This window comes from Cygnus olor, chromosome 1 (genome assembly GCF_009769625.2).
Source record: "Cygnus olor isolate bCygOlo1 chromosome 1, bCygOlo1.pri.v2, whole genome shotgun sequence".
Taxonomy (NCBI): Eukaryota; Metazoa; Chordata; class Aves; order Anseriformes; family Anatidae; genus Cygnus; species Cygnus olor.
In genome coordinates, this window is record NC_049169.1 from 57,828,971 (window position 1) to 57,853,416 (window position 24,446).

Consider the following 24,446-nt stretch of genomic DNA (forward strand, 5'->3'; position numbering starts at 1 on the left):
TGAGACAGAAAACCCAAGGTGAAAGCAATGCTACTGGCCAAGAGGATAAGTAGTGACACAGGGCACCAGCTGCTTCCTTATTGTCAGTTTTTAGCAGGCAACACAGCAGGTGTCTCCAATCCTCCAAACTGAAAAGGCTCTTAGGCTACAGTAATGCCATTTGGACTTTTTGTGTGACTGCTATAGTGAGAGCAACTGACTTGTCTTCCGTCTTTGTTTATCTCCAGTCTCAATCTTCCTTTTAAGAAAGTTTTAGGCCATTTAGTCATTTTATTCTGGTACCCCTAAGGCTCAGCATCTTAATTCTCTAGCTTACATAGCAATCATCCTATTTTACGTAATAGTTCAACTACAATTCCACGTTCATTGTATTTTCTTCTCTTTATTAAGAATACTAACATATAACATTTGCTTTCCATACACATAATGTGGAAAAACTATCCAGTTACTTCACTGATGAGTTGTTCCCAGATTCTTCCCTGCTTTTACTTCAATCTTTGCCAGCTAATACGAGAGCCAGAATCACCCGCAGCACTTGCTGTTCTCCTAATCTTTAACAGAGAGGTAAAAACACTTGGTTTGCTGAAATTTCTCTCAAGAGAACTTGTTATTTGAATATCTACTGACTCTCACAAAACACAAACACATTTCTATCTGCTGGGTTGTTTATTTACCTAAATTCTCACAGCTCAGATCAGTGGTGAATTAGCATTACAGTAGGTATTCCTCAAGAACGTAATATTTGCTTATACAGAAAAACTACAAGCAATAACTCCAATATACCTACAAGTATGGGGGGGAAGAAAAAACAGCAAATTCTAGGCAAATGAGTCAAAGAAAAAAATAGCTACAGCCAACAATACAGGTCTGTTCCCTAAAAAAACTGATTTTCTGTATCAATAACACTCATTACATTACGTACCATGTTCTTTTATGGCATTACCTTAGTCATTTAGAACAATGCTAATGTTTCATTTGCAATCCAGTCCACACTTATTCAAATAAATCCACAATAATGCTTAAATGTAAATTCCCTTTTAATTGCTCTAATACGTAACTCATTGCTTCTGTTGACAACTATTTTCATGCTGTAATTGTTCTTCAGATAAGCAGCAAGACATAAGTAGCTACCATCAGATGCTGCTCACTGACTTGAGGGACATGAGTACACTTGCCTTGGGCTTGGATTTTGTCCCATACTTTAAAAGGAGAAATTCTTTTAATTACTGATTAGCCTATCTATTCAGGAGACAGGTCCCCTCACCACCTGATTCCTGATTTTGTCCAGTCCTCTCCAAAAGAGATTTCCTGTGAAGTCCTGTAAAATTATCACCCTTTTCCTTGAAGTATTAAGCATTCCTTTCTGCAGTGAAATTGGCCCAAATTCTGCAAAGAAGCTGATTATAGCACTGTTTTGAAGCTCTAGACCTTAGCAAAGAGGAAAGAACCAGGATGTAAGCTGCACTCCCCAAAAGCAGCTTATATATAATACAATACCTGGAAAGTTTATCAAACATGTTGACAAGCTTCATAGCTTCATATTCTTTTTGTTCTTCTGTCATTTCATCCATTGGATTGGGCATCGGTTCTTCTAAGTGACCAGTGATAAGGTTAATGCTGGAGGAGGAAAACAATACTGTTTACATTTCTAAATAATATGTATGTAAATTGTCTGTCTTCTCAGGAGGAGGAAAGAGCAACGCACAGACAGACCCCACCAAGACTAACACTGTTTGAACTGTGTGTCAGAGTTGTTACTGTGAATAGCCAACCTTCATATTGATGCTTCTGTAGTCTTCTCATGTGAGTCACAATATTAACTTCTCGTTAACTCCTCAAGGTGCACATTCCACTAGTACTTGTTATGTTATAAACCATACAAAAGTACTTTAAAAGTGAGGTAATAATGATGTAAATGACAATGTCATTAGTAATAGTGACACAGAAGGGTACCAGAATGACAAACATATTTTGCCAACTGATTTTCTGCAGGCTTAGTTTTAAAAACACAGACTGGATTTGGTGACATTTTCTTTCTCATAAAGAAATGTTGAATTAGCTTACCATTTCCTTCTCATGATCATTTTTGCTCAACCCAAATTAATATTAAATTGAGAACTTACAATCCCAGTTATTTTCAGTGCTAAAACAATTAAACAGTGATGCAGAAATGGTAAGTAACGAAAGCAGAGAATTAGTTTTAAAGCAGACTTTCAGGACAAATGATCTTTTCAAAAAGCTTGACCATAAGTATTTTTATAGTAATACAGAAAATCAGATGCATAAAGCAACTGACATTTGTCTCCAATATTCCATTTAAGCGTCAGCTTCTAACTAAATGTCGTAGTTTTACTCATATGCATACAAATGGATATTAGACTTCTGAAATAAGAGCAGAGGCAAAAGAGCAGGACAAAAAATCCTGAAGTGCAGGAATATAAATAAACCTTCTGTTTTAGAGTTCTTTTCTTTGCATATAAGCAATACTATTCCTGTAGTCTTTATGCCTCCAGTAGGCTGCCCTTCATAACCTTTTTGGCCTGTTTTGTTACCCCTTTACAGTATCATCTCTGATACCCTCCTTTACATTCACTTTAAAATCTGGTATTGTTAAATAACACTTAAAAGGTACAACACGCATACACTCTGAACCTCTGGCACTGTCTCTCGAAACTGTTCCTAGGCAATCCACAAACATTTTCAAATTTTCTTCCTTATTTCTTTTTGACAAGCATTTTATTTTTATATAGTCCCCCAACTGAAGTTAAATCATTATCATAGCGGATTTTTACTTATTTATTTAGAGCCATTGAATCATATTATGGGAAGCTGGTTCCTCAATAATTAGACCCTGAGGTCAATGAGAGACAACAGCTCACGTAAGCACATGTAATTTCATAACTGGGCTCTTTGCAAAAGGTGGAAAAATATATCTAAACATCTCAATTGCAACAGGATAAGCAGAATTGAAAACAATACTATACTTTGGCTTTGCAGATTTGTATTCTTCAGTATCTGTATCTTCATCATCTGAGTACCAATGATCTCCTCTTCCTCCTGCTAACAGGCCCCTTGCTGCCAGCAATCCTGCTGCATTACCATAGCCTGTGTATTTTAACAAGCTGTCAACTGCAAAAAGTGATACAGAAAATTATTCAGCTTAGAATCAGCTACAAAATAAAAAGTAGCATAGTTCTGTAAGAAGCAAGAGAGTAACAGCAGTAGGCAAACATACTGAGTACAGCAGGGCCATACATAAAAGGGAAAAGAAAAAATAACGTATACCTCTCTCTTTACAAAGAACAAAAAGGAATTCTGCTGCAATTTGCTTTACTCCAAGGTCAACATGTGTCATAAGGCGCACCAGCTTGTTTCTCACTGTTGTGCCAACTTCTGGACGATTCGACACATCTCTTAGTGGAGGCAGTACCTAGCAGCAGAAAAAAAGAGAAAAGCAACATAGAATGCATGGAAGTACTTATCCAATCCTTGCAAAAACACACACAGTCAACAGGACAAGAAAATATTGTAAGCTGCACTGCTTCAAAAATGGGACCCAATCATACTTACATGTACTAGTAACGACTCTTGCTTCATAATATACTCAGCCCTTCTGGTCTGCCATCCTGGGCAGACAAATACTATATCCCAAATGTAGACTTTAAAAAGACAATTATTAGGTGTTTAAGAGCACAAATGCATGTCCCAAAAAAGTTGGTTAACAAGTACCAGAACCTTATGTTCTTAGGTTCTTCTGTTTTACTCATGTGTCTGGCAAAACATTAAAAAAAAAAATAATCAAAAAACTGCTCTACATGTACAGAGGAAATGCATCCTTCTCCCAGATAACGCTGCTTTAAAAGCTGAAGCTACTTTCCAACAAGATTTTGGAGAAAATACTCTTTAACGTGTCCTCAAATACACTATTTTCACTTTAAATATCACTATTTACAACTTTACTCTCAAGAAAGTCAGAAGGTGCCTGAAATGTTTGTTTTTACAACCTAACTTCTGCCTCTTTCTGTGTATGAATTCAGGTTCAGAACCCACATTATTTTTTCGCATTCACAGGACATGACCTGCAATCAAATCTGAGCTGTAATATGAAATATTTGGTGGTCTGAAGATTCCTGTCAGAATTATGGGTTGCCAATTTTTTACTGGTGAACAGAACCAAACCTGTCGCTAATGGTCATTAGAAATTTCAGGTCCTTTGTTTTCCAGGTGTTTAATATAAGAAGTCATGTTCTGTGCAAAATTATGGCACAGTTACTACTGAAATCAGACTCACTGGGAACTTAAAACAAATGAATGCTATGCATTGACTACTTTGGAAAAAAAAAACAGGCTTTTTCAAAATAAGTATTCAAAAAATTAGCAAAACCACTTTACTTTGTCCCTGCTTACTTTTCCCAATGGGGATAGTACCATTATTGCCATTTCCCAGAGTGTTGTAAGAATGAATTAATGTTTTTAGAATAGTTTAATACTAATACCGTGATGAGTGCCATAGGATAGTCCATGAGGAAATTAATCATTCTGTCTTCAGATCAGAATTTGAATAGCACACAATAAGTAAAGCCTACGGCCAACACTTAACAATGAGGATAATTCAAAATATCAAACATCCGGTCATGCAGTTAGCAGCATCCATCTATTCTTTGCACTATGAGGCAGTGATCCTGCGGTAAGAGACAGCATGCAATTGTATCCTGACATCTAGACGCCAAGATGTAGTAAAAACATGCAGACAACCTCACTTTCTAACTTCTGAACATTTGGCTCTGCAACTTTTTTTATTTAACAGATCATGAGAGTATTCTAGGAAAGAAATGCTGCAAACAAATAATATAAACAAGAATGGGTTCCTTAAAATCTTTAAAAACACTTCTGGTATAGATGAAAGCGGCAGACAATATATGCTCTTTTCCATGGAAGATTCCATCTATGAACTCAGGCACAGCTTTGATCTGGGAGCAGCATCTAAGATGCAACCCCAAAAGCACTACAGTTTAGGAAAAAAGCATCTCGCAGCTGGTCTCAGCTGTCTCTTCTTTGCTCATGCTTTAACTTTTCTTCCCTCAACTTCAGGAAAAGAAAAAAAGAAGTAAAAAAAAGAAAGAAAAAGACACCCCCCCCCCCAAATACATCACACCCAAGCACAAACCGTTAGTGATTGTTAAGATCTTTGTTATCATTTTTTTTTTCCCTGTAAAGAATCTACACTGGGTCTGTACAGTATTTAAGTGCTCTTTTAAGAGATGAAGCGTGCCTCTGTTCAGGGACAGTTTTACTCTGACAGAACAGTTGATACAAACTTGGTACATCAGTTTCAGTTCCCATGATTCTTGCCCGCTGAGGTCAAATGAAAGCTCAAGCAGAAGCATCCGAAACACCTGTAGTCTCACTGACTCCCATACAGTTTTATCAAGTTTCATTAAGTACACTGAAGTTTTTCTATGCTGGATGTAGGGGATCAGACCACCAGGATTTTGCCTGTGTCACATGATCTACAGCAACTCACATAACACAGCTTTACAACACCCTGAATATTACTACTTAACAGATCCACAAAATGTATCGTGGAACTCAGAGCCATGTAAATCAATAGATACGACGGCCTGAAAAAATATTCTATAGCTGGCAGTTGTCAGAGACCAAATGGAAAAAAATACCATAGAGATAACGTTCTGGGTAATTTAATATGAAATCATTCATACGACTTGGAAATACCAGTGGCTTGCACTGATGTACAAATCTCAGGAACTTTACAGTTAGCTTCATATCCAAATTGTTATTAGTATTTTACGTACCTGAGCTTTGATAAACTTCCTGATATTCCTATGAGTTCGGCAGCATTCAGTTAATAAACTGAGAACTGGAGTCAGACCTTCTCTATAGCTGCTTCCCTAAAATAAGAACAAATATAAATGTTTTTAAGGAAAAAAAATCTATTTCAAATCCTATGAACTCTTCAGTTAAGTCTTATATGACAGTCAGAATATGAACTTTACAGATATAAAGAAAGAGCCAAATGTTCATGGTTTCAAAGCATACTTCAGATATTTACAGGAATTTATTCTCAATTTTGAAGCATTTCACAATCTAAAAGCAAGCAAAGGTATCCATCCACATTTCTCCTAAATACTGTCTGAAAGGTCTGTAAGAAGCTTTACCAACACCCACTTTTTGCTTTAATAAAAGAATCCACTTTGTCAAGAATCTTTACAGCCCATACCTTGTCAATTCTCTTCTCCATGAAATCCAGTAAAATCTGAATTGCTCCCATATTCATACCGTTGTATTTTATATCTGTTTCCTCTTGGGAAGATGGACTAATAAGAACATCCAAGCAAGAAACAGGAACATTGCTTAAGAGGTTGATTGCATTGCTGAAACAGATTTTAAAGATTCATTATTCATTTGGAAGAATTCAAACCAGCACAGCTCACCACAATGTTTGTACAACTGCAACCAAAGAAAGAGGCCCTGCAACTGAAACAATGCTTTATTTTCTACTCTCTGGGTTTTAAAGAAGATGGCATGCATTATCGCCTGGGTGCTGGCTGTTAGAACGAGCAAGGGAAAAGAAAGACAAAAGGGATACTGCAGCAGTGCATTATTACCTCCAGCCCCGGCAGCATCCTATTCCAAAGGCAAGGCACAGCTACCAGCAGCGTTACAGCAGCTGGCCTGGCAGGACAGCAGGGGGAACTCTCACATTGATTTGCAGTGGTCAGAGCTGTTTCCTCCTTGAAATCGACAAGATCTTAAAACCCACCTATATTCTATCATTGTTGTGACAGAAGTACACCAACTGAAATATTTCCTCCCCTGTATATCAACTTCTCAGGTGCCCTGAACTCTTTTCACTTAGCTTGTAGTATACAAGAAATACAGAAGGCTTTTAGCACATTTAAAAATAAATAAATAAATTCAGGGTTATTTACCAAGCAGTACCTTTCAGTAACTGGCGGTTTTTGGATTCCACAAAGCACAGAGAGGAGGGCTTCTCAAACACATTAAGTGATCTGGATTAGACCACAGGGTCCCTCCCTCCTCTTTAATGGAGTAATGTGGAACTTACTTTGCAGGGGCCTCTTGTATGTTTGACTCAAACTTCATTTGACTTTGCTATCTATCCTGTTCTCGTTATACAGACTTGAATTTGTACTCTTCCTGCATGAGGCTAAGTTACACAGATGCTGCAAAAATTAGAATGTTATCATTATTTACTTGCTGATGCCCAACTACAATTATAAACGGAGGTATTCAGAAATACTACAGACCTACGTAGGCTTACGTATGCAGACCTCAAAGGTACCAACACAACTATGAGCGCTGATGTTTCTCTCCATTCTGAGAACGGAGAAGGCTTTTCAAACAACTTCAGTTAATGCTTTAGACCTTATTTACATAGATGTTTTTTATGTAACTAATACACTTTAACAAAGATTTAGCACAACAGAAAGCAAATCATGACAATCAGACATCGCAGGACTTCTAACAACATGCTGGTTTGACTCTGATCAGACTGGGTGGCTGTTCTACATTGTGTCATCTCCCTTTTGCTCTTTTAACAACTGAAATTCAGACAACTTGTACTTTTTGAAAGCATGTGTTATTTTATTTCTAATTCCTGTTTAAGACACGTTTTTACATCATATAAGTTATTCCTCTCCAATAATTCAGGAATGATCACAAGCAAAACAGACTGAAATTCAACAACTACTCGGTGGCTTTCGTCCTTTCATCAAAAGTTCTCTTTTTTACCAGTTTCTTATTAAACAACCAAGTTCCCAAACACCTACAAAATTAATTTTCTGGATCACTGTGTCTGAGCTATTCTTTTCAATAAACGAAGCCCGGCTTTCTGATCTTTGTCACTTCACTGACAGTTTTATTTGTGGTAGAGGAGTGTATGAAATTCTCCAGCTACCAGGAAGTCAGTGACTATGCACAGATCTGCACAATAGTGTTTGCATTCCTACTCCAGGGGGTAGAAATACTGCGTATATTACTCTCCCCTTTTCGGCTTCCTAGAGATCATTAATCACTGGGACATGACATCCACCCACTCATGCTCCCAGCCCCCTCCTGATATGCAAATTTAGAAGCAAAGGCCTATTTAGAGCTGCTGAATGCCTTGATTAAAACCTTGTTAGTGGGCAAAAATGGCACTCGCTCTAATATGTGGTGCTTTAAGCTGTTCATATTCAAATGTGAAGTGATGACATGACAGAACCACAGTAACGACAACAGTACCAGGTAATAAATTAGTTAAGATATCTTCCATAGGTAGCTTCTGCTTATTTGTTAGAAAAAGAAGTCAAACTGACAATCGGCACATCACAATTCAGGGCATGTATCCAATACCTGATGCTCATATTAAATAAATCCTCAACTTAGACATTCAGAGCACAAGCACTCAGACAACTCGCTTTAACAGGCTTCCCTTCACTTGTGCATCTTGAATTCTACAGATTTACAAACTCACAGAAGTGATCAGCAACTCTAAAAAATGTACTTACGCCTCCCTGATATTTTGTATCTGCTGCATTCAAGTCTGTTTATATTTTATTCCATTTCTAATCTTATTTAATAACTGCCTTACTGATAGGCTCCAGTTGGGATGCAGACTGAGAAGCTGAACTCTGCTCTCTGACTCACACCTCATCTCTAGCAATAAAGGCTACACAGTCAGAGTCCAGCATATTTAACAGCCCAACTGACACAGCCTTTTTTAAAGCTACACCATGCTAGCTACAGGCTGCTAAAACAAGTTTACTCATTCATTACTGAAACTCCAATCTGGAATGAAAGATTTGCTTGATTTACTACAACAAGGGAGTGAAGTGAGCTATCCAGCCCCCTGAGGATTTGAGGGTCCTAACTTCTGACTATACCTCTTCCATTCCAGAACTGCCTTGCGATGAACATTGTTGGTGGAAAAGCACATTAGATTATTCAGCTTTTGCTGAATGTCACATGTAGCATTCAAAGATAAAATTCAGGTTCTGCAAGCGGGATGAAATATTTGAATCACCGAAGTCAGAACTTGTGCAGTGCTCTTCTAACACATTAAAAAAAAAAACCTTGAGTATGTCGTAAATCAAGAGCGAATATCACATGCAGCAGAGCTACACTAGCATTCTTTCTTCTATCAACTTGACCTAAACAAACCAGCTCCATGTAGCTAACAGAAGGATAAACTTGTTTTCCCAGCACAAAGGAAAAAGTTGATGCACTGATATATTGAATTTGATGGAGAAAGGGAGACAACTGAAGGAACAAGACAGTGACAGTCATCCTCATTTCTTCTGCCTTCCCTTCTCAAAATTAGGGAGAATTCTTGCCTTGATTTCTGTCTCCATAAGGAGGCATGGTCCATGAAAGCAGCAGAGCTACTCAATATATACCTTCTGACTGAAAAATGCAAGGACAGAAATCACACTAATACTGTATTTTCTCCACAGCTGCACACATCTACCTGTGAAGCCCTTTTTGGTCCTGATCTGCAAGTGCCTGCAAAAGGTAAAATGAGAAGGACTTGCATAACATGAATCCTTTTGCAATAACACAAGGTAATTACATTTTACAAGGGAGCTCTATTTTACAGGGTGATTAGACTAGTCTTAGACTCCAGGACAAGGAAACACGGCATGTTTTCATGGGGACAGAATCCACTGTATAATAACTCATCAGAATATCACGCAATCTCTGCTGATTGCATATAAGCGGAAATGATAAAGGTCTCTCTCTCTATCTTCTAGTAGGTAGGGAACTTCTACAAATCTGTTCAGTTTTCCCAGCAGTAGGGAACTTATTCCCACCAGTCCCTCCCTCAAAGGAGGATGAGAGATCAAAACACCCACCATAAGGAGCAGCAAAAGGAGACACTGGCTGCCTTTTAGAACGCGCTCAGCACTAACTTTAGACATGGCAACTACTATAGCAGTATCCTAAATCATTCCAAACTATTCTGCACCAACTTGAGAAGGGCTCTGATAGTAGGTGAGCACTGAAATCCCACAATACTGTTGATCTTTAAGAACTTTTCATGATTTTAATAAAGTTCATTGAACACTTTCAAGACTGCAGGGTATGAAAAGCTATATCCTTCTTCCCAGATACTGCAGGTTCAGAAAAAGCTCTTCAAAACATCTTGAATTTAGATATACCCATGTCTCAGAAGAATAAAATGGCAACACTAGCGTTCACTGCCGAGAGATAACAAGGGATAGTGTCTGAAGCTACTGTACTGTTCAGCTCTTTGAACAGTTGGCTATTTAAATAAAAACAAGAACATCATGGAAAAAAATGTTAACATCAAATGGGGAAGAACCACCACATCAGTAAAAATGCTCTGAGTTTTGATTGAGTTATTGGCTGCAAACATAGAACAAACAGTTGGGTGTGGGACTGAGGAAAAAACCAACACATCTAAAAACTGCAAGATGATTCACTTTGGAAAAAAAAGTTATGAAGGAAGTGGTAATTTATACTTTTAGCCAAACAGCCTAGAACTAATGGAGATAAAAGTATCAACCTGTTACTTCCACCATCCAAATGCATCAAAATTGCAGAAATTACATAGAAAAATCTCAAAATGCAGATTGTCCATCAACTTCTACGCAAAGCAGCAAAAGTTGCATTCCACTTTAAAATTACAGCTTTCATTGTTTCTCAGATTCCCACTTTAGATATTAGTGAAAGCAATTTATTTAGTTTTTAATAATAACCTTTCTAAACAGATTGTTTCTGCAATTTTACCAACCTGTGCAACTCTTCAGTTTTGTCTTCAGTAGGGCCCATGGTTAATAAGCAGTGTCGAAGGATGGCAGCCATGTAACGAAATTGATGAGATTCATTCTATATAAATATAAATTATGAAGATATTTTTTCATTTTGAAGATTGCAAGTGAGGGTTTCAGGTCACTAGAATAATAAAAACTAAAGATGGAAATTACCTATTAGAGCACAACACGCATCCCTATCAATAGAAGGACTGTACCTTAGAGTTCGCTGCATGCTTAGTGCAATGTAGCCTCCACATGCTGGCCTTTCAAAAAGGCAAAGGGACGTTTTTCCAGCCCCCACTAGCAGAAAACCCAGTTACAACTGTTTGCTTGATTCTCTACAACCATTCCTAGTATCTAATACACCATTACTATCCTCTTTCCTGTGTTTACACCCAGGCACCCCTTCATCAATTTAGATTACATGTGTTTTTCGTTCATTCTCACTTAGTCCTTTCGCTGCCAACAGCTTCATTCCCCCACCCAATCTGTTTCCTTTTCTAATTCACTTGCTTCTGTTCCCTTGACATCTTTTCTACATTTCCTTAATAACTTCTCTACTCTCAGCAACCGTATTTGCCCCACTTTTGCTCTCTCCAAACAATTCTTCCTTCCAATCTCCCACCAGAGAGCAGCCACACAGAAGTGTGCCAGTAAGTGCAATCATGAAACTGTGTGTATCATTGTCCCGGTCCTTCTTATTAGCTCTTCTTGGCGCCCATCATATGTTCTTGCGTGCTTGACTTAGCACAAAGCGTCCCACTGCATCACTGCAACATCAGCATCCGAATCTGCCAACTGTACCACCTGCAGCTCTTGTCTACTTTGAAATCATCTCCAGCCATTAAATACTGGTGTATCAAACAGTTCTCTTCTCCTTAGGATGGGTCTCATTTAGCTTTCTATCCACATGCCTAACCTTTCTGGTCTCCTTTTATTTTCCATCCTGCCCATTTGCAATCTCTTCAAATTGTGCATCTTCAGCCCGCTTAATTAACATGCTGTTTACTCTTCTTACAGATCATTAATATTTCCACAGGGATACTTGCTAAGCAGAATGTCACCTAACACCTTATTAACACTTTACAACTAATAAAGAGCTCTCTAATTTAAGGGTTGCTTGCTTTTAGGAACTTTTAGTAAAGAGTTATTGTATAAGCTTTATTTTAAAACACGAAATAGCTTTTCATGTCCCAGAATGGCTTAAACTCTCATCCATAAAATAAATAAAAGGTTACTAACACCAGAATTTCCTGAAATCCAAAGGAAATTTTCCAAGTAAGCTTTCCTAATAAGCTGCTTGCTTGGATTCTTTGGGAAGGAAAAGATCTGTGGGACAAAGCCTTATTCCAAAGACAGTTGCCAAAGGAAATGCCACAACTGCCTGCCACCTCCCACCCGTCTTTCTGCAGTAAGCTGAACTTTATACCTTAGAAAATACTGGGAATCTTGAGAGAGCATGCCAACTTCAGGATTCGGATTTCAAAAGATTACTTGAGGTGAAGATATAACATTCATTTTCCAACTTAATACTGACATTACTTCCCCAACACAGAAGTAACTAATCACAAAGACAACTCTTCTCAAATGCCTAAATAGCAAAACATTCATATACATCTGTTATATACTTAATTGGGGTCATTTTTCTTGACTTAAGTTCTTACCTCCAAAACAATCATTTGCCTATACAAAGAACTTTCTCTGACAAAGTTAAAGGCATTCTTAATAAAGGTCTAGGTCAGAATATAAATGAGAGAAAAGCTCCTCGCTTTCTTCATATTTCCTTGAAATTTGAAGCATTAGCTTCTCTGATTTTTCTCCCCACCCATTTAATCTTAAGTTTCAGGATTTAATTTCTTATTCAGAGTGTCCTCGACACATTAAAGCAAAGAATAAGCTTCATACTTTTACGTTCCAGACTGTGGTGATTAATACTGTATTTGTTGTTTAGTACAATGCACTAAACAGAACAATTATTTGTCTATTTTAACCACTGTAAACTTCTCCTTAGCTTTATACACCATGTAGTTACAATGCCCACTGAAAAGCTAACAGAACTGGTTTAGACACAATATAGTACGGACTAAGAAAGACCTTCAGTTTATTGAATTCTCTTACTGTAGTGCAGACTTAAGTTATTCAATGAGAAAGTTATCTTCGTTTCTATTTATAAGTTCATCTCTGATGCAACTCAAAACAAGCATATTTGTCTGTGAGAAGAAAGAGATCCAACATTGCCATGAAAAAAATACATAAATATTATGAATAAGATATAAAAATGGAAGTGTGTTTGGTTCTCATACATGACCTCATCATAAAAGATCACATTTAAATCCAAAACTGGGGATGGGAGAAAAAGACATTAAAAACAGTACCCCTCTGTTTCTTCAGAATTATTTCCTACTGAAAGTTGCAGTTGATGTGCTTATCATCATGCTCAGAAAAACAGAAAACAACGAGGGAAACTTCTCAGCTCTAATTGTTACTGTATTGCTATAGTCCACGATCTCAAGAGATGTACCCATCTGGTATGCTTACATTACAGTTTTTCCTAGCCAACTAATTATTAGTGAACAGCATTTATTTTCTTCTGGAAATCTTGGACTCTCATTAAACAGTCTTCCTTGGCACATTCCACTATATTTTGTATTTTTTGTTTGCAAACATACAATTCTAGCTAGCATTATATAATCCAAGCTACTCTCCCATTAAACAGAAAACACACTGAAAAGATTTTTTTTTGCCTAAGCAGTAGTAAGAGCAAAAAAAGTTACTTTGGCATTACAGGCAATAAGCATTAAAGACTCAACACCTCTTGAAAGCCCAAGGTCAGAGATCAGGGACACCTCCCACCAGCCCAGGCTGCCCAAAGCCCCATACAGCCTGGCCTTGAACACCTCCAGGGATGGGGCATCCACAGCTTCTCCAGGCAGCCTGTGCCAGTGCCTCACCACCCTCAGAGTGAAAAAAAAAAAAAAATCTTCCTTATATCTAATCTAAATCTAGCCTTTTTTAGTTTAAAGCCATTCCCCCTTGTCCTATCACTACCCTCCCTGACCAAGAGTCCCTCCCCAGCTTTCCTGTAGGCCCCCTTTAGGTACAGGAAGGCTGCTGTAAGCTCTCCCCAGAGCCTTCTCTACTCCACTACTCCAGGCTGAACAACCCCAACTCCCTCAGCCTGTCTTCAGGTGTTCCAGCCCTCTGATCATTTCTGATCAATACACGACACAATCAGAATTCAGGTATTCAGACAGATTTTCTCTGACTGATTTTTCATACAGAAAAGCTACAATGCCATTAGAAAATTTTGGAACTACCTGAGCTGCTATGCTAAAAAACGCAATCTATATTCCATCAGAATTATAGTACAAAAATCAAGAATTAAAATCCTTGCTCTGGGGCTTGGACAACAAGTTTCTTGTGTGGGTTCTGGACCTTGCAGGCTAAACAAAACCAAATTAAAAAATCACCTCAGCTCAACCTTACCTTGCTGTGGACATTCCAGCTGTCAAGTGTTACATTAAAAAGCGCCTTCAGTGCCTCAATGGCACAATCTGTCTCTTGCAGAGATAAAGGAGGCCTGTCACGATCTTCCGCTGCTTTATATTCTTCTGTCCATCTTACATTCAGGGAACTTTCCAAGGCCTGCGTCAAAACTTGCACCCCTTGCAGTTCCTGACGCAACTGTGACCTAATATCTGTGTGCAGAAGCGACAAGAGGAAGAGAAGACGCAAATCAAAGCATTTAATGTCACCAACAAGCTGCTGATCCTTGCATTTTTTCAGAAGATTGCAGAGCATGGCTGCAAGATTCAGTTCCAAACTGAGCTTCTGTGCAACAGCACTATTAAAAATTATGTTACAGAGGCATTTTAAAGCTTCTACTATAACAGGAAATTCAGACACCTTCTCCAAAGGGTCTTCCACAGTGTCCAGCTTTGCTAGTCTCATAAGAATCTGCATGTTCCTCTTCGTGGTTACAGGCACTAAAACAGTCTTGTCCCTGGAGAGAATCCGCAGGGCTTCCAGACAGGCAACTTGACATGAAGTTTTCGTGTCTTTTTCAAGGATGTTTAGAATCTCCTCGCATAGTTTCTACGTAAATACAAACAAACAGTTTCATCATCTAAACATTGGTGGCAATAGGAAATTACTTTTGCTAAGCTCCTATACAGTTTTTGAGTTTTCAGCTGCCTTGAGAAACTAGGTGTTCTACGTCAGCTTTTCAAAATATAAACTAATACAAAGGACTTCCAAAACAGTTTTCCTTATGGAACATAATACAGTTTCATTGGAAGATGTGGGCTGTAGCAGTTTTATCAACCCCACAAACCCTATGTTTTGTCAACACAGCCTGCCCTTTCAATTGAAAAGGTTCACTGATACTTCATACCAACGTGACTGCAGGGGTAAACAGAAGAATACAGTATGAGACCATACAATGCTTCCCAGGATCCACAGGTCAGAACAGTGACATCTGAATTACAGGAAAATTAGCTTTTATGTGACAGAAACAACAATCAGATGATCAATCAAAGGGGAGAAAAGACAGGACCGAAGAGACTGCTTGGCGGTAAAGGCCCCCAGAGGGTTTTTTATGCCTTAAGTTCACAAATTACTCACAAGTACCAGAGCCAGAAGTATAATTACAAAGAAGTTCCTAGATAAGTGCCAATACGAAGTGCACTGTGCTTCTCAGGACGCAGTTTCTCCCCATTTCTCACCATCCAGCTTTGTGTCTTGACCACTGACGTGAACAACCTACCAAGGAGGCAGAGGAGCGACTGACTGGAAGAGCCCTGCTGCACAAGTCACCTCAGCACCTGGGATTTGTGTGATGGTCTCAGCTGGTATACGTTAATCAGAAAATGATGAAAAAGCATACAGGAATATTAGTATAGTAAAAAATAGTTCTTAAGGAACGGCCTTTGGAATTGCGCCTCTCACCACCACCAGACGAAAGGTGGGGAGCACAGCACCCCATCACCCTGACCCAAAGCTCAAACGGAAAGCCCCACTTGGGACATCCCAACAAGCCTTTTCACTGCCATCCCTTACACTTAAAGCCAAAGTAAAAAAGAGAGGTTAAGTCTAAAGCAGAACAGACACTCCAGAAGGGACAAAAAACCCGCAAATCTTCAACAATGTTAACAGACAATCTGTAAACAAGTCAGACAGTAAGAACTCCCAATATGATTTCTCATGTGCTTGTCCCGGGGTGAAGCCCACCCAAAAGCACCACCCAGACGAGCAAGACCATGCCTACATCTCCACAGCTCTCACCAGATTTATCCAGTAGGAGCTGGAAACAAGGAGTGAACTCCACCTCTCACTACTGCAGGAACAGGAGAATTCACGGTTAGAGCATTACAGACACTGCATTGGACTAAGAGCCACAGCTGGCCACCTGTGCAGGAGTACGGGTATTTACCGTGTGAATTTCACAGACAAATACCTGGAAAGAGATGCTAACCTAACTCTGCTCCCACAGAGCTGTACAGCCCTCTGACTTGAGGACTGCATGTTAGACCTCGGCTAAACTAAATGCTTCTGAGGGTGGCATCTTGGGAGTGTTTAAAAAACAAACAAAGCCACCTGGGAAACAAGAAATGCCTGGTCTAGATTCGCAGTCAAATTACCTGGTCAGAGCTCAACTTCCTATAAGAACTTGGTTTCTGTTGCTAAAAGAATCTGCCATGCTATTAACTTCATTCTGCAGGCTGATGCAACAGTCACAAAGTCTGTTTGATTTTGATAACAGGACCGAATGGACAGTTCAGAGAACAGATAGGAAAAGGCCGGTTTATCCTGTTCTCTGCCTACAACCATTTCTATCAGACTTACAAGTCGTAGCCTTCCTTACTGCTCACTGGGGCTACAAGGTCGTCTGCGGCAATTGCCCAAATGCAGCGGCTGGTTCCCCATCCGGCCCCTCGCTCTCCTCAGAAGCAGTACAGCAGCAGCAGCACCTTCCCCAAACACAACAAAGACACGCTGGATCAGACAGCCTGCCTTAACAGAAAGCACAACGGGAATTACAAACACATCTGACTTTTCATTACCAGTGCTTGTGTAAAAATCGCTGAAGGTTTCCAATAGGAATTTCAGTACCCAGGATCAACTCACAAGTTATGTGATCCAAATCAATTGGCTTTGAAGTGGAGTTCCCACTCATTTTTGAACATTCATTTGCCTACAAAGAGCCTAATCTTCCCAAATTTAGACTTTTTTTTTTTAGATGTTTTATCTACTTGCTGCTATGCAAGTGTCACTGCAAAATGTCAAAAGCACCGCAGGAGAGATCCCAAAGGGCACCAAGCTCCCGCTGACTTGCTACGGCAGGAGGAAGCCTGACCTCCCTCCATAGATTTGAAGACTACCCTTGCAATTTAATTAAAGATTATGAAAAACATTACCTTATGGCTTCAAATCTTGGTGAAATGCAGCAACAGAAGATTTTTATCTATGATTAGTTGTACTAAAGATAGATACTAGAGTTTTGGATTTTTTGTTTTGGAGGTAGCCAACTTCTTCCAACTTGAACACAAATCAGTATGTTTGTAAACTGATCCATTTCTCATACCTTCCTGAAGTCTTGGCTGGATAAAAGATTTTACAATATAAGAAAGGATAAAGTTTATTTTTAAAAGCATTAATTATACACTGTCTTATGCATACTATATTAATAACTAAGCCATTACACACTTAAGAACAAGCTACTAAGCTTCCTAGCCATTAGCTCAAAATACATTATTTATTCATTTATTTAAAGATCTAAGACTCATGAAGTAGAAAGCACCTCAGGACTTATTACAAAATTCTCTGGAGTTAGATCCTGGCAAGCCATCAAGATTGATTTTAAAGGAAGCAGCATACAGCGGAGATACACCACTTGCGGGATCAGACAGTGAAACACTGCTGGTTGATCTCATGTAGGAAAAATTAAAGAATGCGATGCCGGCTGAAGAGCTGTTCATAGAAACTTCTGAAGAAAGGAAACAAAATTCACCCTATCACAGGATTGCCTTGGAGACAACTAAACCCAAAAGCCGTACACCACACGTCCTGCTTTCTTCTTGATGGTGTAAGGGAAGGGATGTGCAGACAGATGAAAAACAGGAAAAGAACCACAAAAACACCATCCTTTTATTTATTTTTAGGTGGTGCTTCCCCCAGCCCGTAGCCTGTTAGCAAGGCATAACCTAAGGGGCACAGACGTTATTTATTTGGTTGGAAACGAAAGCAAGTGAAGGAATTCAGACAGTGATGCACCTCCCCTTTCACATAATACATTACGAATGTCCTAGTTTCAGGGGTTTATTGCTATCCCTGCAATTATTGTATGAGTTTAACTTGTTTTTTTATTTCCATCTTTTCAACATTCAGAAGGGAGTTGTGACTTTCATTTGTTGTGGTACATCAAGAAGTGTTTTTTATGTATTTCTGCACAGAATCCAGGTAGTTTTTAAGTCTTTTAAAACTTTTTTCAATTATAAAACACACTCAGTTCTCTAAAATTCAATAATTCTCAGCTTTTGTGCTAATGGTGAGGTCAAGACAGCAATATATACTGTTCATCTCTGCTGCAGCATAAGTAACATTACAACATTTTAAAGTTTTATTACACGTTATAGCTGTTTCTGGGCTTTGTGCGTTTTGTCTACTTGATGAGCAAAATACTGATCCATTCTGCTCCTTTGTCCTGACAGCATAAACATAAACACTCGATGCTGAGGAGGAATATAGTCCTATAGGAAAAGCGATGTCCCAAGATACAGGGGACCTGTTTCCTCTTCCTTGCTCAGCCACAGATCCATTGTGTGGCTTCAGGCAAAAAACTATCACCTCCTTATTTCCATTTCATTCCAACATTTTTGTTTACAGGCTAATCAGCTTTTTTAAAAAAAGATCTCTGTAAGCAGAGGTGCTTCTTACCACTTGTTTATTTTTCCTGTCTCAACCTCAGGCAGGAATAACAGACCATACTGAAGAACGGGGTACGTCATGATCTTGCTCTTTGGTCCTGCGGTGCCTGTATGCGAGGTCCTTTTCCATCCCCTCTTTGTCTTTGAAGCAGATGTTTATAAATCACACTTGACCTATGCCCACTTTTTCCGACTCACAGACTACTAAACTTTGACTACACCAGGGCTTTACTGTAGCTTCTCAGCCACACAGTGTCTTGGTGAGAAAAGGATTCCATTTCCGTTATTTGCTTCTTTCCCTGTGGCAAACCATCCTCTTCAGTTCTGCATGCCTTTGGACTAGAGCAGGAACAAGACAACATAGTCTCTATCCTGCAAGTATCCAAATCCCAGCAAACAGTACTGCTTCACTGAATACAGAAGTTAATGTACATACAGATTATTCAGTGCTACAGAGGTTGCAATTCAAAGGTAAACAAGAAAAACTCTGCCAAAACATTACAGAAAGAGTGCATACCTTCTCTCCCACTTTCTGGGCTTTTAGTTTTGAAGTACGCCACAGATACTGCAAGTACCAGAACAGGTATGCTTATCATTCAAATTTAAGTTAAAGCTAGGAAAAAATAAGGAAAAAGAAAAAAAATACTGTTGCAAAATTGACTTGAAACTACATCTTATCCGCATTTTCCACTTTCCTTAGGAAGGGATCAAAGTCCTAACAGAATTACCAGAAAAGTCCATCAACGATAAACGTTCTACATGAACAGAACGGAGATATGCTTGTTTTCTTAACACCTTCAGTCATTTCTCAAGGCAAGCGTTCTTATGCCTTGAAATACACAAGGAAGTCCTAAGCACATCCGTCTTGATGGAAGAGCAAGCGGTATTATCACAGGGGGAACAATACAAGTATGCCAGACTTACCACACTTGTTAGGCTGAACTTAAACAAAAATTGATTTATTTTTTTTTTAAAAAAAACTGGCCACAAAATGAAATTAGCCCTCTCTACTCTCCTTTAAGAGCTGAAAAGAAAAGTGATAGACACAAGAGTGAATCCATGCTTACAGACTTAGCATGGGTGAACCAAAAGCCAAAATAAATGTCTATGGCCTCACCAAGGATTGTGTGTCAGAGCCCGTGACGTTCCCATTCTCCTAAATAAACATGTGGCAACAGGTCATACTTTCCTTCTCCTGCACTGGCTTAAATCCCTCTAGCTCACTTCATCTTCTGACCCCTGTTTTTTATCATTTTCAAATCTCAATTTAAATTAAGTTCTCTCTAGAGGTTCAAGAGAAGTACGTTCTTAATTTAATTCAGCCCATTTCTGAAGCTGTTCAGTGATGAGCATGGTTAATGAAATCAACTTCATGCCACAGAAAGTTCACGTGGAACCGTACCTCTTCAGCACGTCATACAGGTCTGCGATAGTTTACCTCATTTGTACTGCTATCTGTTCCTCAAACTTATCTGCTATTTTGCTATAAACGTGACGATTCACAGCAGCCTCTACCCAATTCCACGTAGATGAAAGAAATGTTAGCACTCGCGTGGCTCTCTGACTTACTCAGAAGCTTCCCTTAAAACAGAAGGCCCTCTCGCGTAAGGCAAAATTACGCATTTTACTTTTATTTGGTGCTATTTTCACTAGACTATGTAGAACAGCGTTGCAGAAAGGCAAACAGAAACTATGTTTTGGCAAATGAGAGATGAGTGATTCCAAGACCGAAGAGGTATAACAAAGAATTGCATAAGAAAGTTGGCTGACTGTTTCTGCTAACATGAGCAGCACTTAAAGAATAAAATAAATCATTTTATTCTGTTATTACATTTAAGAATTAAGCATCCAAGACAGTAAGAAAGTTGAAGAGTATTTGAAATATTAGTTTATTATTTCATTTTCTCAGGAAGTCAGACTGTATCATGTACCATTTTTATCCAACTGTGTTGAATAAAGGCAGAACTAGATAACCTCCTCTGAAAAGGCCGTGCCCACAGTTTCCTAGCCTTCGTGGATGGACATGGGGCTGGCGTTGAGGTTGTACACTCGCACTCCTCAGGGACTCAGCATGCCTCACTTCAAAGACTCCTTGTTCAGGCTGTGCTGACAGGGGGAGGTTGGCCTGCTTGGCAGGAGCCTGGCTCTGCCAGGCAGAGCTTCAAGCTGCAGGTTTGAACACTTGAGCTCGGGGCAGACGGCACTCTGCAGGTACAGGTCGGGAGCACGCACAGAAATCTGTGCTGTGAGGAGTGGAACCAGCTCTGTCTGTCCCACCGGGCACAGAGAGGTGAAATCGTGCAGCTGCATGCTCAGCAGCCCTCCTCCCCGAACAGGGAGAGGAAAAACCCTGCATAACCTCCGCAGCCCAGTGGTAAAAGAAGGGTTTTAAAGGAGAGATGGGCTTCACTGGCTCGACATAACATTTAAACATGCAAAAACAGCAGAACGCTGGTTGGGAGGAGGCGGCACCAGAAGGAATTACAATACTTGGTACTGACGAAGGACACGTCGTAACTTTTCTTCTCTACAGACTGGTACTCCCCTAAGGGATTACTGTGAAGCCAGAACAACAACAATTAACACTAAGACACCACACAGCGTGCCCACAGGAGTGCCTGAGCTTAATATTTTTACAGGACACTCACCAGCAGACTTTAAAAGCTTGCAAAGGAGTTATTGGAAGGGGAGAAACTCTGTGCCTTTATGCCTGCAGGATCCTTCAGACCTCCCAGAAGCTTTGCAGTGTCAACAGCACTATCTACTAACAAGTTTTAGGATTTTTTTATTTTTGTTTTTTGAGATTGTGTGTGTGACAGCATCTTGCTCCATCAATACACTTTACTGCTTCCATCCTTCCAAAGTTCAAATCTGGTACAGTCCCTAGCCTCAAGGAATCCCTTCACATCATGAATTTAATTTGGAGAGCAAGCCCCACAAAACATTTGATATGATTTACCATCGTCTATGACACCTTTAAAACATTCAGTAGTCTGGGGAAAAGACTGTTTTTGCAATCTTTGTCCACTAAAGGAGGCCTTGAATTTTACATCTGTTATGCTCAAACTAGACCTGAGCAATAAATCAAGAAAACAAAGACATCCAAACTTGAGATTTACATCACAGGGCTGACCCAACACAGTAAGCTGGAGACAGTTTTCTCGTGAAAATGGGGGAAAAGCTGTCAAACTGATTATAACCATTTCCCTTTTTTTTTTTGTAAACATGAAGATGGAGAAGAAACCAAACAGTCTAAGTACCAGAGATGAGGCAGACAAAACAAATTCAAGTGGTACTAATGGAAATTGTGAAGATCCTGGAATTTCAGGTAAGAATATGGCTTATGAATACTACATTTGAATGCTGCTTTTGCTTTCCCCCTCCCCAACTCAGCATCTTCATCCAATTTAAGAAGCCAGTCTTGCTTGCTGCCTTGGACAGACGAGCCTCCTCTGCTACATCACCGAGGCAAGTGATGCCGTAGCTCCTTCCAGCTGAACGCCCTGGCTCCCCAGGCAATCAGCACTGATGGAAGTTTCCAGGCCACAAGCAGTGCGTTGATGTTCTTGCCATTTTAGGTCTGCAAACAGCACAGATGTGCTGCTACTTCACAAGCAGGATTTGGCCCTGTCAAGGTACAAGTAACTGAGAACAAAGCTAAACCTATTTAGTCAGTTATATAAATGAGGAGAAAGTGGTTCTAAGGAAGGCTTTCCTTTCTGCATTAGGCCAAGACAGAGTCACCTAGGGCACGAGAAGCTGCTCCACACACAGAGCGAGACCCCTCCCCAAGGTGACAGCCCACTCAAGCTACCAGAAACTTGTTCTGGAGCTGATCCCAGCGTGTACCTAAGGACCAGCTGTTTGCCAACCACACCTTGTTTTTGTCAAGTGCTGCATTTGAAGACTCAACCTCTCCGCTGTCAAGAACTTCCCTCTGGCTGACAAATATTTGAGACTGCCAGGAGCTGGTGAAGCTCCTCTGAAGCAAGCACGCTGAGAACCAGAGGTAAATGTGCTCTGGAACAGCCAAAGTCTGCACTGCTTACACACAAACGGAACACAGACTTTCAGAAACTCATTTTTTAATTAATATATGACGAATTAAGAAGGTATGACACCAGCTTGGTCTGACTGGCACCTGAGTAGATCTTAGAGTAAGTAACACAAGGGGTGCCAACTGGTTTATACCCACAGCACCCACCGTATAAGCCTACACTGACACATATATCTTTAAATAAAACACAACCAGGACAAGTTACAGCTCCTATTAGTACATCACTGGATGATAAAAAACCACAAGCTTGCAGTGTCCTGTGGCCATCATAATTCGTGGCAGACAGATTTACCCATTGAGGCTGACAGCCTTGCCTCATTCTGCCTTCTGAAAGGGACATCCTACGTTCCTCCAGGAGTTCAGTATCACAAACTCTCTGACAATTTGGTCAGTTTACAGCCTAGAGCATCAGATTTGATAGCCACGTTATGACAGCACTGTCTAATACAACTCTTACTGCCTGACCTACCTGGCTTCTATACTCAAGCCTCAGTTTTGACCTTACTGTCTTCCGTATTTTACAGCATGTTACTTGCACGTGGGGTGTCCTTTCCCTAGCAGTACCCAACCGGTAACAAATAAAGCTCAGTACATTAAAACACAATTACACTACAGACACCACCCTGCAGTAAGTTTAAAATCATGGCTTAAGTTGTGTGGTGATGCAGAGGGAAAAAATAAAAAAAATCCATGCACCCCAGCAGATCTTATCTGCACTGACCAGAAAGATTTACAACAAAATCTGTTAGGTTTGCTGGAATGAGTAACCAGAAGCACATTTACTCCTAGGCATGAACAAACCCAATGTGCAGGAAGAGACCGGAAAGGAGTATGTACTGCTAGTTATCAGGCTATATGGCAAGTTTCTGGTGGCACCAGAAACCGAAGACAAGATCCTGAAGTCCATCTGTATTCTCCCCCATACCTGAACTTCAAGGCTAGCACGACTTCATCAGACTGGGACCCCTTGTCTGAACTCCCTTCTTCTGCAATTGTTCTAAGCTCATAGCAGCAGAATTGCAAATACGATCAATTCAAGTGCATTTTGGTATAACTAAACAAAAATGGGACTCATTTATTAGTGTGAGGCTACATCAAGAAGTCTTTGAGCAACTGCCATTAAATCTGGTGACAACTTCAGCAGTTTGCTCTTAGCAAGAACATGGTACCTTTCAATTTAAAGCACTTGTATTTTTTACTTTAACTGAAAGATGAAAGGAGAATGCTGAATGCTTTACAAACACTAATGACATTGAGCATATGCAATTAAGTAGTTGTATTAACAAAAAGCGGAACAAAACAACCCCAGCCCCCCAAATCCTGCCACCCAAACCACTCACTGTCTCTTGCCAATTTGGCTTCTGATCTCTATTCATTTCCTTCGTTCTCTAGTTAGCATCTTTCCCCAGCCTAGACACTTTCTCATTCTCAATCTAAAAAGAGGTGGAATGGGTAAGGAGGAAAGAGGAGGAAGAAACACATTAAGAAAGCCAGATCAAGATCCCACCTGAGTTCTACAGATTATAAAGGACATATATAGTCTTGTCACCACATTGCTGACGGTCAGCCTCAAGTAAAGCCAAATGTTTAATAATTGTCTGTAGGTCTCCTGAAGCTTTAGAACTCATTTTTCAGAGACATCTGTTCAGAGGTGCATTTTTCTTA

At 39.7% G+C, this 24,446-nt stretch overlaps 1 protein-coding gene across 2 annotated transcripts in view; it reads right to left on the reverse strand.

Annotated features, from left to right (window-relative positions):
* Nucleotides 1–24,446, reverse strand: part of RIC8B (RIC8 guanine nucleotide exchange factor B) — a 36,680-nt gene that overhangs the window by 7,773 nt on the left and 4,461 nt on the right. For both annotated transcript variants that reach the window (XM_040559840.1, XM_040559847.1), the window contains exons 3-9: nucleotides 14,286–14,894; nucleotides 10,778–10,872; nucleotides 6,239–6,392; nucleotides 5,814–5,909; nucleotides 3,286–3,430; nucleotides 2,985–3,129; nucleotides 1,498–1,617 (exon numbers count right to left, since the gene is read on the reverse strand). In XM_040559840.1, coding sequence (XP_040415774.1) covers nucleotides 1,498–1,617; nucleotides 2,985–3,129; nucleotides 3,286–3,430; nucleotides 5,814–5,909; nucleotides 6,239–6,392; nucleotides 10,778–10,872; nucleotides 14,286–14,894 — 1,364 coding nt within the window. The remainder of the gene's footprint in view (nucleotides 1–1,497; nucleotides 1,618–2,984; nucleotides 3,130–3,285; nucleotides 3,431–5,813; nucleotides 5,910–6,238; nucleotides 6,393–10,777; nucleotides 10,873–14,285; nucleotides 14,895–24,446) is intronic.